Source organism: Mandrillus leucophaeus, unplaced genomic scaffold, assembly GCF_000951045.1.
Source record: "Mandrillus leucophaeus isolate KB7577 unplaced genomic scaffold, Mleu.le_1.0 Scaffold1205, whole genome shotgun sequence".
In the NCBI taxonomy this organism is placed as follows: Eukaryota; Metazoa; Chordata; class Mammalia; order Primates; family Cercopithecidae; genus Mandrillus; species Mandrillus leucophaeus.
The window spans coordinates 78,491-94,197 of NW_012100377.1; the positions used below are offsets into that span (position 1 = coordinate 78,491).

The 15,707-nt window shown below is 41.4% G+C and overlaps 1 protein-coding gene across 1 annotated transcript in view; it reads right to left on the bottom strand.

The window, feature by feature from the left end:
* The window catches only part of PRKDC (protein kinase, DNA-activated, catalytic polypeptide), a 168,205-nt gene that overhangs the window by 78,008 nt on the left and 74,490 nt on the right, over positions 1-15,707 (bottom strand). The window contains exons 32-40 of the mRNA XM_011970417.1: positions 14,379-14,602; positions 13,149-13,357; positions 12,650-12,782; positions 11,692-11,850; positions 10,375-10,578; positions 6,104-6,289; positions 5,658-5,762; positions 3,662-3,829; positions 1,949-2,076 (exon numbers count right to left, since the gene is read on the bottom strand). Coding sequence (XP_011825807.1) covers positions 1,949-2,076; positions 3,662-3,829; positions 5,658-5,762; positions 6,104-6,289; positions 10,375-10,578; positions 11,692-11,850; positions 12,650-12,782; positions 13,149-13,357; positions 14,379-14,602 — 1,516 coding nt within the window. The remainder of the gene's footprint in view (positions 1-1,948; positions 2,077-3,661; positions 3,830-5,657; positions 5,763-6,103; positions 6,290-10,374; positions 10,579-11,691; positions 11,851-12,649; positions 12,783-13,148; positions 13,358-14,378; positions 14,603-15,707) is intronic.

A 15,707-nucleotide genomic window follows, 5' to 3' on the forward strand; every position in this document is an offset into this window, starting at 1 on the left:
TACTTTGTATGATTTCAACTTTTTTAAATTTGTCAAGACTTGTTTTTATGGTCTAGTATATAGTCTGTCCTAAAGAATGCTTCAAGTATGCTCAAAGAGAATGTGTTCTGCTGCTGTGCAGAATTCTGTTTTATAGTTGGTTAATTATGATATCTTTTAAAATATCAGTAGAAAGGAATGAACTATGTCATGGATGAACATCAAAAACATTATGCTGAACAAAGAAGCCAGGAATAAGAAATCACATATTGTATAATTCCACTTATATAAAACGTCCAGAGAAGGCAGATTTATAAAGACAGAAAGTAGATTAGCGTTTGCATGGAGCTAGGATCAGCAATAGCAGTCAATTGTAAATGGTCCTATGGGGTTTTACTGGGGAATAAAAATGTTGCATGGTGCTGGTTGCATACTCAATAAAGTTCCTAAAAATCATGGAACTATATACTTACAGTTGGTGAAGTTTATGATCTGTAAAATACAACTCAAGACAAATTTACATGGATATTTACAAATTCAATATAGATAAATGCCAATTTTAAAAATTCATTGGAAGTTTACTATGAGAACTAACCATGGCATCAAACCCTTACTTCAAAAATCAATAATCAGGGCCAGGTGGGGTGGCTCACATCTGTAATCCCAGCACTTTGGGAGGCCCAGGCAGGCGGATCATTTGAGGTCAGGAGTTTGAGACCAGACTGGTCAACATGGTGAGACACCGTCTCTACTAAAAATACAAAAATTAACCATTGTGGTGGGGTGTGCCTGTAATCCCAGCTACTTGGGAGGCTGACAGAGGAGAATCACTTGAACCTGGAAGATGGAGGCTGCAGTGAGCCAATATCAGGCACTCCAGCCTGAGTGACAGAGCCACTCTGTCTCAAGAAAAAAAAAAAAAAAAATCAATAACCAATTATGTCCTATCTTTCCCACTATATTATTGCTAAAATACTAAATTGTATTTTTGGTAATCAAACAATCCCAGTGATGAGACCTTCATTACACTGCAATTCCGGGCACTAAATTTAGAAGGAATAAAAGAATCAGAAAAATGGCCATTTGTAACTCTTAATGAAATTAAGTGATTCAGGGCAACCATCATTAATGGAGCTAAATCATGAGGAAAATGCAATGATGCACACGGCTAGTCAATCCTAGCATCACTAAAAGCAGGACCACCAGATATTATACACCTCCTAATGCCATGAATAAGAAGTATAAAGTATCAACTATTAGTCTTGCCAAAATTTCAACCTGAATCTAACTGTGTTATGTTAGACATAACTTTCCCTTTACAGAAAACCCAAGGACTGGAGGAAGAAGTTAAATGAATGTAAAAGAATCAGATATATCCAGAATATAAGACATTGTACAGGACAAGTGTCCAAGTTTCTCCAACAAAATAAATAATAAAGGAGAAGACTGTTTTAAATGCAGATTGAAGAGACACAACAGTGAAATGCCATGTATGAACCTCGTTTGGATCATATTTCAAATAACCCGACACTGTCAGCATGTTTGAGACTACTGAGGAAATCTGACTACGAATTACTGATAATTTCGTTCAGCTGATAATGGTACTATGGCTATTCAAGAAAACTGCTTTAAGAGATATATACAGAAGGATTTAGAGATGAAATGACATGGTGTCCGAGATTTGCTTTAAATTACAATAGCAGCAGCAAAAAAGAAAAATGATAAAAGGCCAGATGAAGCTTGGAAAATGCTGAACTTTGTTCAATCTGGAGCCTTATTTATACTCTTCTTCTAGCTTTGTGTATGTTTGAAAAATATAATAATAAAAGTCTTGTTTTAAAGACAAAAAAAATAAAAGTTTAGTAGCAAGAATGTAATTGTCACTCAGCTTTTTTTTGAACACAGAAGATAATTTCCCACAAAACCGAAATGCGTATGGTTTCTGAGATCCCAGACCAGAATGACTTACCTTCTGGCAATCCTCTTGAAACTGGATTGAAATAATTCTTCCATGACATGCTGCTGTTCCCGACAAAGAACTTCTGTCATCAATTCCAACAACATAGGGCTTTGAGATAATTCCAATGCATCTAGAAACTAGAAAAAATACATCAACATCATCAAAATTTTGTTGAGTTTTACTAAAAATATAAAAAGTTTCTTATGTAATAAAAATATATAACATATAGAAAAATATACCAGAATTTCACAGACTTAACAAATACCAGTATTTCTGTCATTTTTATGGATATTGTGAGTGGCTGGTATATATCAATGTTCACTATACCGAGCCTAGATTCTTTTTAGGGTTTTTTTTTTTTTGAGACAGAGTCTCACTCTATCGCCCAGGCTGGAGTGCAGTGGCGCGATCTCGGCTCACTGCAAGCTCTGCCTCCCGGGTTCACGCCAGTATCCTGCCTCAGTCTCCCGAGTAGCTGGCACTACAGGTGCCCGCCACCACGCCTGGCTAATTTTTTGTAGTTTTAGTAGAGACAGGGTTTCACCATGTTAGCCAGGATGGTCTCGATCTCCTGACCTGGTGATCTGCCCTCCTCGGCCTCCCAAAGTGCTGAGATTACAGGTGTGAGCCACTGTGCCCGGCCCCGATTCTTTTTAGGTTTTGCAGATGTTACTCTTCTCTCTATCTCAGGTTCTGAGAGTACATGGAGACAAGCCTTCAACAGGTCCCCCCCTCCTTCACCATGCCAGGGACTCTTGCCCTCACTCTGATTCTGGTAATGTGCATCTTTTACACACCGTCCTCGCTACAGAGGGGATATCCCAGGCCACTCCCCTGATGCTCTCATCTTGACTCTCCCCTTTTCCATCTCAGTTTCTGTTCTACTTTCTAGGAGATATCTTAATTTTATCTTCAGAATAGAACAGGTATGTTTTTTAAATTTTGCTTCTGCATATTTAATTTCCAAGGATCATTATCCTATCTTGTGGACACAATACCTTCTTTCATCTCTGAAATTGTGTGCAGTTTCCACTGCACTCCAGTCTAGGTGACAGAGCAAGACCCTGTCTCAAAACAAAACAAAACAAAACAAAACACACCAATGCATTTCATGTCTATGTCCAGACTTGGGTCCCATCCCCAAGATAACTCATGTATACACAAACATTCCAAAATCCGAAACACTTTTGGTTCCAAGCATTTCAGATAAGGGATGCTCAAACTATCGTATTAGGGATAATCACGAAATGCTTCTCAAATAACTGCTATTCTATAAAATTTAGAAACTGGAAATTATTGGTAATATTCTATTTCTTAGCTTCTTTTGGTATTACTATTCATAACTTAAATATACTTTACATATTCCATTTTATGCATAAAATATTTCACAATTTAAAAATGGGAGAAAAAAACAAATTCTCGTGGATTCACATATATGCCTGTCACTGCTTTCCAAGTGAATTAAATGGATTCTCAGGCTACGCACACATAAATAAATGCGATATGGTGCTGATTTGGTATGTGCTTCCTCTTCTACAAATAATGACCCTAGTAAAAATGTACTGTACAAGCTTTGTGTAGAAAGAATATTCTGAATGACCTATTGGGTGGTTTACAACTTCTCTGATTATGGGTATTTTACTCACTTCTTTTCATCAAGATATGTAACAAGAAAAAAAAAAATCAGTGTTCTAATTTTACTTGATACTACTAGAAACCAACCTTTTTCATGCAGTCCACATAATTATTGAACCGCGGAGTTCCTGGGGGAAATTCTCTGGACTGCATGGGGAAGTGAGCAACGATGAGCTGCTCCAGAACACGCCTAAGTTCCTCCAGACTGCCTCCGGTGAGGCTGGTGAAGAATGGAAGAAGAGTGACAGCTTGGCCCTGTGGAACAAGGCAGACATAAGAAACTGCACGAGTTATGGCTTATATACCCCACAGAATAAATAAAATTACTGTTTTCTAAAGACATTGCAAATAAAGCACTATGTAGAATCAATGAATCACTTCAGCATAATTTCTAAATTATATTAAAAACTAACCTGAATACAATTCTGTACCTCAGCTTTTTTTTTTTTTTGGAGATGCAGTCTCACTCTGTCACCCAGGCTGGAGTGCAGTGGCACGATCTAGGCTTACTGCAACCTCCGCCTCCTGGGTTCAAGTGATTCTCCCTGCCTCAGCCTCCAGAGCAGCAGGGATTACAGGCGCCTGCCACCACACCCAGCTAATTTTTTTCATATTTTTCATAGAGACAGGGTTTTGCCATGTTGGCCAGGATAGTCTCAAACTCCTGATCTCAGGAGATTCACCTGCCTTGGCCTCCCAAAATGCTGGGATTACAGGCATGAGCCACTGTGCCCAACCTATACCTCAGCTTTGACTCTTACCCAGGCTAGTCGGTTGACTCCAGCTATGGACACATAAATAAATGGGACATGGTGCTGATTCGATATGTGCTTCCTCTTCTACAAATAATGACCCTAGTAAAAATGTACTGTACAAGCTTTGTGTAAAAAGAACATTTTGAATAACCTAAGGAGTGGTTTACAACTACACATTGCAGAACTACGTAAGAACTTCATACTGAGCTTAACAAGAACTAGGAGTTGATTCCTATTCTCCCTTGCATGGCAGATAAATTCCAAGACTGTCTACGGAGAAATGGGAAACTTGATTAATCACACAGCAGAAAATTCTAAAGAATTTTTTATCCAGTAAAAAGGTTCCCTTGAATTGAGGTCACTTTTCAATAGCGTTTAAAATCTAATTGTTCTAGGACTTTAAAATTAGTAACCTTAAAATGACAATATTTATTAATTCTTGACCCTAAAAATCACCAAAAATTTTTATATTATTTTTAATAGAAAAATGACTGAGTAATAAAGTCATTATAGCACAAAAAGCCAAATTAAATCATATGTATGCAAACACAAATGTTAATTCATCCAAATATGATAATCTTATACTTTAAAAGAAATGTTCTAGGCCGGGCGTGGTGGCTCACACCTGTAATCCCAGCACTTTGCGAGGCCGAGGCAGGCAGATCACTTGAAGTCAGGAGTTTGAGACCAGCCTGGCCACTATGGTGAAATATACTAAAAATACAAAAATTAGCCAGGCCTGGTGATGCACGCCTGAGATCCCAGCTACTCGGGAGGCTGAGGCACGAGAATCACTTGAACCCAAGAGGCAGAGGTTGCAGTGAGCCATGATTGCGCCAATGCACTTCAGCCTGGGCGACAAAGCGAGACTGTCTCAGAAAAGAAAAGAAGAAAAGAAAAAGAAAAAGAAAACGAAAAGAGAGAGAGAGACAGAAAGAAAGGGATGGAAGGAAGGAGGGAGGGAGGGAGGGAGGGAGGGAAGGGAGGGAGGGAGGAAGGAAGGAAGGAAGGAAAGAAATGTTCTCATGTCTTGGAGAGACATCCTGAACTGAAGCAGGTGCAGGTCAGATAACACGCCCAGCCTGCTTGGCCTTCCTTGCCCGCTGACAGGTGGGTTGACTACACAGGTGAAATAAACACGCCCAAACAGGATGGTTATCGAGACTGGCTAATAAGTACAGGGGGATTACCGTGCTAGTCTCCCTATTTTTGAACATGTTTGAAATTTCCCATAATAAAAAATAAAAAACATCACAAATATGCAAAAATAAAAAATATGAAAATAGAAGAGAACGTAATCCAAAAAAAATAAATATTTCACTGTTTACCTTTAAATGTAGATCCAGTTTTGTGTCAGCAAGTAGACTAATATATGTTGTAAAGACTTCAGGGAATGAACCATGACTTGTATTAAAAGATACAGATGAATCAATCTAAAGGAAGGAAAAGAAAAACAGGACACATTTGTATATTACATCTTTATTTCCTTTGTTTAAATTCCAGAAATGAACTGTAAATTTAATTATGGGCTTCAATAATATTTTCACAATCGTATTGTAAAATATTGTAATACTATCTGTTAAGACAATACATGCAAGGGTACATTAAAAAGATATAGCATAAGAAATAGTAAGTCTAATAAACAATGGAAAAAATTTAAAAAGGTAAATATAAGCAATGAGCTTTTGGAGCAACCTCCATCAAATTTTAAAGACACAAGTTACAGAGTTCAGAAGAACAAACATGACTGCTTTTTAAAGGAATCTCAAAATACCTGTAAAATTTTTGCCAGTAAGGCCAGCACTGCCATTTTAGTTTCGAGAGGGGAATCTTTGGCCCACCAGGAATCACACTTCTTCCAGTGTTGCAGAATTGTAGTCGCAAGTTTCAGTCCTTGGTGTTTCTGGCTTGCTCGCTCCCTGAAGCTCTGGTCTAACATGCCATTCAAAACAGTACTCACCTAAGACAATTTCGTTGTGAGTGAAGAAAAATTCTTAATTTTGAAAATGACAGAAAACAAAATTTACCTTTATTTCAAAGCTATTCTTGGAAAAGAAGCTATTTCTATAATAGATGTTTATCTACTTCAAAAGTCCTCGAGTTTGATTTGAGGTGCACTTTAACCATAGTTTTTCCACAGAAAGTACAGGGTGGCCTTAGCTATGTCATCAGCCTCATCCAGCTTGTCCTGGCTTTCCTAGTCTGGGCAGTCTAGGAAACAGGAGTCAGCTCTCTTCTGTCACCACCACCATCACTGTACATGCATGCACACGCACACACGGGTGTACACACACAAGCGCATAAATATGCACATATGCACAAATGCACACTTCCTGTCCCACCACTACTGTACATGCATGCACAAGCACACACAGATGTACACACATAAGCAAACATGCACCCAAGCACATACTTCTGGTCCTACCACCATACAGGCACACACTAGCACACACAGGTGTGCACACACAAGCGAACATGCACATGCGCAAATGCACACTTCCTGTTCAACTACCATCATACATGCACACCCACATTTCCTATCTCACCACCACTCCTGCAACAGAGTGACAGGCTCATTTTGATCAGATTAACATTCACTATTCTGTCATTCTGACTATGCAAACATTTTTCACAGATGTTCCAAGTAGAAACAATGCTTTTTCCTTTTTGCACATTTTGTACTCCCTGAAGCTAATCTTGTTTGCTTTCATTGCGGTTTTCAATGCGTCTGTCATTAATTCGTCATCAAACTCTCCCAAGTTATGAAATTGCTGCAAGATCTCTAAGCCCATCAGGTCTATCTGCCGCATCTCTGTGGCAACTCAGCTCCTGAACTGCAATGCTGGTGCTGGGCCATCCACGCCTCTGTGCGGGGCTGACATACTGCATCCAGCACCTTCCCGTCTTGGCTTACTGCGTGATCACTCTCCACCCAGCAGCAACGTGATGAGAGTGCACAGGGACCTCTTGGGGATCTGGCATGTCTAAAACATCTGCATTCCACTCTCACATAATGGATAATCCTGCTGGATTCAGAACTCTAGGCTGGAGACTTCTCTCATGAATTGTGGAAGAAATCTGGTTCAAGTCTTGCAGTGCCCACACTGCTGCTGAGAAGACATATGTCATTCAATTTCTAGATCTTTTCACACATAACTGCTTTTTCTCCAGTGGAAACCCGAGAATCTTTTCTTGTACTGAAACCTCAGGGTTCTGAATTCTCAAGAAATGTGTTCCACGTGGAGCTGTTCCTGTGCACCATGCTGGAAACTCCATGGCCCTCTTCCACCTGGAAACTCAAAGCCTTTGCTTCTGGGCTCCTCTGGAGCTGTGTCCTCAGCAAACGCCTCTCCTGGCCCCTGCCTTCTGGAGCCAAGGCCCTGCTGCTCAACCTCGTGCATGAATGCCTAGTCTCCTCCTCATTTCTCTCGTGTTTTCCGTTTTGTCTTTTCACTCTACTCTCTGTGAGAGTTACTCAAGTTTACCTTCCAAACTCTTTCATTTTTTTTTTTTTTTTTTTTTAGACGGAGTCTCGCTCTGTCACCCAGGCTGGAGTGCAGTGGCCGGATCTCAGCTCACTGCAAGCTCCGCCTCCCAGGTTTACGCCATTCTCCTGCCTCAGCCTCCCGAGTAGCTGGGACTACAGGCGCCCGCCACGTCGCCCGGCTAGTTTTTTGTATTTTTTAGTAGAGACGGGGTTTCACGGGGTTAGCCAGGATGGTCTCGATCTCCTGACCTTGTGATCCGCCCGTCTCGGCCTCCCAAAGTGCTGGGATTACAGGCTTGAGCCACCGCGCCCAGCCCAAACTCTTTCATTTTTAATTTCTGATGCCTATGCTTAATTCCCAAGAGACCTTTTTTGTTCTCTGATGTTCATTCTCCAAAGCAATTCTTATTTCAGTTTTGTTTTTCATCTTTCAGTTTTACTTCTCCATCTTACATTCCCATCTCAGTGAACGGGCCTTGCCACAGTTGCCCATGTCCTGCTATGCCCTCTAGCGTCCCTTTCCCCAGGTGCCTGGGCCCCAGGGCTGCCGGCTCACAGGTATCACCCGCCTAGAAGTGCTGTGCAGCATGCAGGGCTCACTGGTGGGGAGGATCACTGTCGCTGACCCAGCTGGCTGTGATGTCTGCATCTTTATTTTCTCTTAGGGCTTGTCAAGGTATTCTGGTGCCCTGCCAAGGGCAGACGCTGAACTGTATTCGGAGGGAAAGGGCAGACAGCCTCAAAGTCTAGAATTTAGGTAGGTTTGCACTTAACTTCCCTCTTTTCCTGATGGTATCCATATATTCAGCCATGCCAGAGCCCCCTAGTCTGGAGGTCTCTATCCTCTCCAGGGAGTCACTGCCTCCTGCCTTCTCTTTAAGTGGATCAGACCTCCAGCAGCAGGGAAAGGAGGCTGCCCTGCACGGGAAAGCTGACCTTTGCCTAATCCTCTCTTAGCCTCTGCTCACCCCTGCTCTCATGCCTGCCCTGCTGGGGCTCAGCACTTCCAACTTCCGATGTTGCCACACCTGTCCTTTAGATTTACAACTCTTGTTACTCTTGGAAATCCTTTTCTCCTTTTCTCTGTGTACTTTGAGACTGTAGTGGTGTTTCTGTTAAATCTCATTCTGTTACTTTAGAGGAATTTAGGGCAGGAATAGAGGTTAAGGTGTATGCTTTTTCTATCATTTCCATCAGAGGTCATAGTTTACAAAATCAGAATGTTAAATCTGAGTGTCATCTACTACGATTTTATTTCTAATTTTAAAGAATACAAATTCCTACTGCAATCTACCACAAAAGATTCCCTTACAACAGACAAGCACTGTTCCCAATAAAAGCTCAACTTATGAAATCATGTACTCTCCCTTAAAATGGTCATACCAACAGTTAACAGTTTCTGTCCACAGAACAAAATAAATTTCAAAATCCCAGAGGTTTAGCAAACGAAAGTCAACTATATATTAAATACTGATCTCCAGAGAGTCAATGTGAGGGGGAAAGGGCGACACAGCAGGAACGTGCCAGAAATGATAACTCAGTATCGAGGCCACAAGAGAGCTCTGAGAACAGAGAGGTCTACCGGGGGCAGAGACCTGCCTGCAGCTGGTGTGAATGCAAAGCCAGCTCTGGGCCCTAGGATGGGTTTGTAAGCTCCAAGGCCACGTCTTGGCAAACATCAATATCCTGCATAGCTGTGCCTTATAATATTTAGGCTTAGAAATTTGCAAAGCATGAGGGAATAGAAAAAATAATCAATGTTTCAACATCCAGTAACACTCATGAGCTATTTTTTATTTTTTTGAGACAGAGTCTCACTCTATCACCCAGGCTGGAGTGCAGTGGGCGTGATCTCTGCTCACTGCAACCTCCGCCTCTCAGGTTCAAGCAATTCTCCTGCTTCAGCCTCCTGAGTAGCTGGGATTACAGGCGCGTACCACCATGCCTGGCTAATTTTTTGCATTTTTATTTTGCCATGTTTGCCACGCTGGGCTCAAATTCCTGACCTCTGGTGATCCACCCACCTCCACCTCCCAAAGTGCTGGGATTATAAGCATGAGCCACCATGCCTGGCCTAACATTCATTAACTATTGATAAGGGGTATGTTTTGGGTTTTTCTGAGTTTGTTAAAAGCAAAAGCTTTTAACCTTCTAGGAAAAAGTCTTGTCATACTTTAATGAAATATTTCAGGAATATGGCAACCCTTTTATGAGGATTATATAAGAAAATATTGACCAGGCGCGGTGGCTCACGCCTGTAATCCCAGCACTTCAGGAGGCCAAAGCGGGCGGATCACGAGGTCACTTCAAGACCAGCCTGGCCAACATAGTGAAATCCTGTCTCTACTAAAAATACAAAAAATTAGCTAGACGTGGTGGCAGATGCCTGTAATCCCAGCTACTCGGAAGGCTGAGGCAAGAGAATCGCTTCAATCTGGGATGCAGACATTGCAGTCAGAAGAGATCGTGCCACTGCACTCCAGCCTGGGCAACCGTGCAAGACTCTGTCTCAAAAAAAAAAAAAAAAAGAAAGTTTATTTAAAAGAAAATTTTGTTACCATTTTGGGATTTTCCACTGATGACTGCATGAGCTCCAATACAGCAAGATCCAGATTTTTCAATAATTCCATGTTGATCGTTTCTGAGAACAAGCTATAGAAATACTCCCCATGGGAGAACTGGATGACGCTGCTCTGTAAGCTGCCCAAGGATGGCATGGACAGCACTGCTGGGTTCAGGAGAAGACTCACGAGGCGCTCACACTGGAAAAAAGAAAGGAGAGGTACCATAACCGGGGCACATCTTTGCATGGCACAGAAAGACCCTTGGCAACTGATTAACTTTGAAATTGGAAAATGACACAGGCCTAAAAAGCCTGATATGTGAAGTCTGGATTCAAGCTGAAATTGTATATATTTCAACTAGCCTCCATCTTCTAGGTTTCATTTTGGGAAAGAAATCTTCCTTGACCCATATTTCTTCCAAATGTCCAAAAATCTTGTAGTTGTTTTTTATTTTTATTTTTTGAGACAGGGTCTCGCTCTGTTGCCCAGGCTGGAGTGCAGTGGCACGATCTCGGCTCACTGCAAATCTCCACCTCCTAGGTTCAAGCGATTCTCCAGCCTCAGCCTCCCGAGTAGCTGGGACTACAAGCATGTGTCACCATATCTGGCTAATTTTTTTAAATTTTTGTTGTAGAAACAGGGTCTCGCTACGTTGCCCAGGCTGGTCTCAAACTCCTGGGCTCAAGCCACCTGCCTACCCCACCATTGTTGCTTTGAGGGTAGAGTCTATTAAGGGTGAGTATTTTTAGACAGTTTAAATATATAATTGTTTACATTAATTGGACAAAGGGGTGAAAAGGGGGTTTCTGCTACAGAAGAAAGGAAGTTGAGATGGAGTGAACACAGGGCTGGCTGCAGATTTCAGCTACAACAGGGACTATTTAAAGTCAGCCCTGCATGGTTCAAAGAGCCATGAGAATATTTTTTTTGGAGACTCTGGTTCCTCTGGGATTATCCTTCAGAGGCCCTCCCAATCATCCATGTGAAGGACCACCAAGGAGAGAAGAGGCCACATGTCAACGCGGCTCAGCTTCACAGTCACAAAATGTTCTCTAGCTAATTCCTTTTGGAAACAAAGTGGGATAGACAAAACCTTAATATAAAAAGAATGTTGTTCTATTCTTTTTTTTTTTTTTTTTAACTATTGAGAAAATAATCTTTCAGAAAGAAAGTTGGCTCATGCAAATCACACAATACTCGTCCAGCTAAAACCTTACTACCCCCCAATTCCACAGTTTCTAGAGACACCTGCAAGTGACACGTGTATTTCTATTATTAGGGGGGTCCAGCATGAAGACGTGTTTTTCCTACCAGTCCTCCAAAAGCAAAGGCTAACTCCAGAAGTCCGCTGGCCAGTTGCTTACAACTGAGGTCTAGAGAAGGCAAACACTGTCTCTCATCTCCAGGGGCAATGCCTTTATAAACCAGGGAAAGAAGTTCTGTGCCAATAGAATGATGCAGATCTGTGGACTAAAAGAAAGCCAACATTGAAAAGATATTTCTTAGAAGAAAACAACTCCACTCCTCTCATTAAATAAAAAGCCCACTTCAGATAGCACTGACAATTACCTTCCTATATTCAGAAAAATTTTAATTCAACTTTGCTTTTGTTGTTCTTGCTGTTTTGAGACAAAGTCTCGCTCTGTCGCCCAGGCTGGAGTGCAGTGGCACAATTGTGAGCCACGATTGTGCCACTGCAGCCTCAAGCTTTCAGGCTCAAGCAATCCTCCCACCTTAGCCTCCTGAGTAGCTGGAACTATGGGTCCGTGGCACCCACTCCTGGACAATGTTTTTGTGTGTGTTTTTTTTGTTTGTAGAGATGAATCCCTGCCATGTTGCCTGGGCTGGTCTCAAACTTCTGGCCTCAAGCAATCCTCCTATCTGAGCCTCCCAAAGTGCTGGGATTACAGGTATGAGCCACTGTATCTGGCTCAACCTTGCTCTCTATGCTAGATTCTTCATTTGTGTTATCTTGCCACAAAGGTACAACAGCAGTTCCTAAAGTTTTTCAGAAAGCTGCCCTGGAAATATCCAAATGTCCTTTATTTTACTTTCATTTTATATTTATAAATTTTTACATTTGCTTTCATATTTATATTGATATATAATAGATATACAGATAGATAATATCTACATGTCTAGAGCAAGTATTTCTATAATTCCCATTTCAGCATGCTCAATACATAAAGGACTTTTAAGAATATAAATAAATACACTAATTACCATACTAAAGCTAAAATAAATGTAAAAACAAATACGTTATAGTTACCTGAGATGGTAATATACTATGCAGAAGCCCAGCTCTGTGAAGCTGTTTACAGGCAGACACAACAGCAGCCAGCCTGCTCCTGTCCATTTGCGCGTCAGGGCCATACAAGTTGACGGCACAAAGCTCCTCAATGCTGGCCATGCGAGAAAAACAGTAAATTAGGTGAGCTCTGATCTCATTAAATTATTAAGATACACTGAAAAAAATGTTTGCACTGTTGTGAAAGCAAACAGAGGCAACACCTAACAGGATCCATATGCACTAAGCTAGCATGGAGATCAAACACGGCGCTAACCACATCTGAAGTTTGCTTAAGTTTGGTGCAGGGAAGGCACTGGTTATATGTGATTTCTAAACAACTACTGAGGTCACTGGCAGCAAACATCCCACTAATATGAGCCTTCGCTGAGGAAGCAGGAGCAGCTGCAGGAGCACGGCAACATACTAGGGCCTGAAATTCCAGGACAACACGTCCCCGATTGTTGACCCAAGTACCCACCTCTGTGCTGTTATTTTCTCTCTCAGATGAGTCTCTAGGATATCTTTGTATGGGGACATCTTTAGCGCTTTCATCAGGTTCACACAAACATCAGGAAGATGAGCCATAACCTGGACGTCTCCGATGTTGAAACCTACGCTTGCAGGCTCACACAGCGTCTGCACCAGGACTCTCATCAAGTGTGTATTACACAAGTCCTTCTTCAGGAGCTATAACAGATGGTTTGATAAAAACACTTCGTCAGCCAGCATTTCTATTTTCACCAGAGTGTAGGGCCCACAAGGTTGGGAACTTCTGCCTAAGGGAGAGGTGGACAGAGTTTCTCTGTAAAACGGGGGCAGCGTAAACACGTGAGGTTTGTGGGCTAGACAGTCTCTGCTGCAACTCCATACGCGTCTGATAAGAAAGCAGCACAGACAACAGGTGGAGAGAGGCGCACAGCCATGCTCCTATATAGCTTTATCTATGGAGCAGGCAGCAGGTGGGGCTGTGTCCATGCACAGGGTTTCCCAGCTCCTGACTCAGGACACTGCTGCATCCCAGGGCCTGGTGTGCCATAGGCGCCTGGCAGAGATTCCCTGAATGAACTGACTGGAGTTTGTTTACACAATAAGCCTCATGGATAAATCTATAAATATTTGCTAGTATGTGTCTCCTAAGGTAAACGTTTGATCATAGCATAAAATATAGCATCCAATAAAACAATTAGAAAAAACTACTTTGTATTTTTATTCAAACAATGAAACTCTGAAGGACATGCAAAGTTTCATGATTTTCGATAGATCGTTCACCATGATGACTGTAGTTATTAACGATGCATTGTAATTTTGCAAATTGCTAAGAAAATAGATTTAAAAGTTCTCATCACAAAAAATGTTACATATGTGAGGTAACAGATACGTTAATTAGCTTGATTTAGCCATTCCACAAGGCAAACCATATCAAAACATCATGCTGTATAACATAAATACAGTTTTTGTCAACTAAAATAACTTGACAAATTTATTTTGACAGATAACTCTTCTGAGAATGTAGTTTTAGAAAAGCCAAAACCTGGCCTTCTCTTCCTGGTTCTTCCCGAAGTCAGGAAAAGCTGGGTTGAGAGAACGAAAAAGAATAATAATAATAATAACCATAATAATTTTTTTAAGCCAAAATCCCTTCTAATAGAAACCTTTGAAGCAGTTTTCTAGTAACAAAAACTGACCTCAAATTAACAGAGCAGCCTACCTTCCATCCTTCTGGGGAGGTGTTCAGCAGAGTCGTGGTGAACTCCATAATCCGGACCACAATGGTGCATTTGCTGTAGTTGTACCTTTCTCCCTCTTGGGGGCTTGGTCTGTCACCTGCTGCCCCAGTGCCAAAGCACTTTTCTGCTGCTATAATGTCATGCATGGCAATGCTTTCTAAAAAGAAAGCCACTGCTTTCAAAAGTGAAGACTGGGCTTCAGTACCTAGAAGCAATTATAATAAAATATTAATATATGCTTCCTTTCAACTCCACTAAGATTAATATAAAATTGCTTCTCTAAGTATAGGTATGACATACGTTCAGTAAAAATTCAAAATTTTTCAAAAGAAACAAACAGCTTAATAATAGCTGAATAAAGTGGCAGTTATTGCTTCTCATATCAAAAGGACACACTGATGGAAGGTCAGGTCTTTATTCTCAAACATTACATGTGAGAAGATAAATTAATATGATCATTTTAAAAGGCGATTTGGCAATTCATACCAAGTTTTAAAAAATATGCATGCCAATTTCTATCAAATGTTTAAAAACTCATTATGCTTTGATCCAGCACTGAAATTTTAACCTAATGAAATGACTGCAGAATTGCAGAGATGTGGTTGTAAGAATGTTCTTTTTAGCACTGTTATTAACAATGAATGCTATTAATAATGAAAAAATAAAAAATCCTGTCCTTCAAAGGACAGAAACAAATTATGGAGCAGTATTCAAGCAGGTGTGGACGGGCACCAGTCATCTTAATCAACTTTCAGATCCATCCTCAAAAGGGCTTTGTCATAAAACTCATTTGTCTGAAAACACCCTGGAGCTGGTTCTCCTTTCCCTTCTCAGCCTGTTCATCAGGACTCTCCTGCTTAAGGAAAGGCAGACCCACCCTCACCTCTCTCCAGTCTAACTATAGTTTATTACTCCAAGGTGCACAGCCCTTCAGAGAACCAAGGGACAATTTAAAATACTTGTATACTGTTGAAAGAGTAAAGGCAATGATTGAGTAAGAAAGCCTTTTTGTAAGTCTCGGCCGGGCGCGGTGGCTCAAGCCTGTAATCCCAGCACTTTGGGAGGCCGAGACGGGCGGATCACGAGGTCAGGAGATCGAGACCATCCTGGCTAACACGGTGAAACCCTGTCTCTACTAAAATACAAAAAAAATTAGCCGGGCGAGGTGGCGGGCGCCTGTACTCCCAGCTACTCGGGAGGCTGAGGCAGGAGAATGGCGTGAACCCGGGAGGCGGGGCTTGCAGTGAGCTGAGATCCGGCCACTGCACTCCAGCCTGGGCAACAGAGCCAGACTTCGTCTCAAAAAAAAA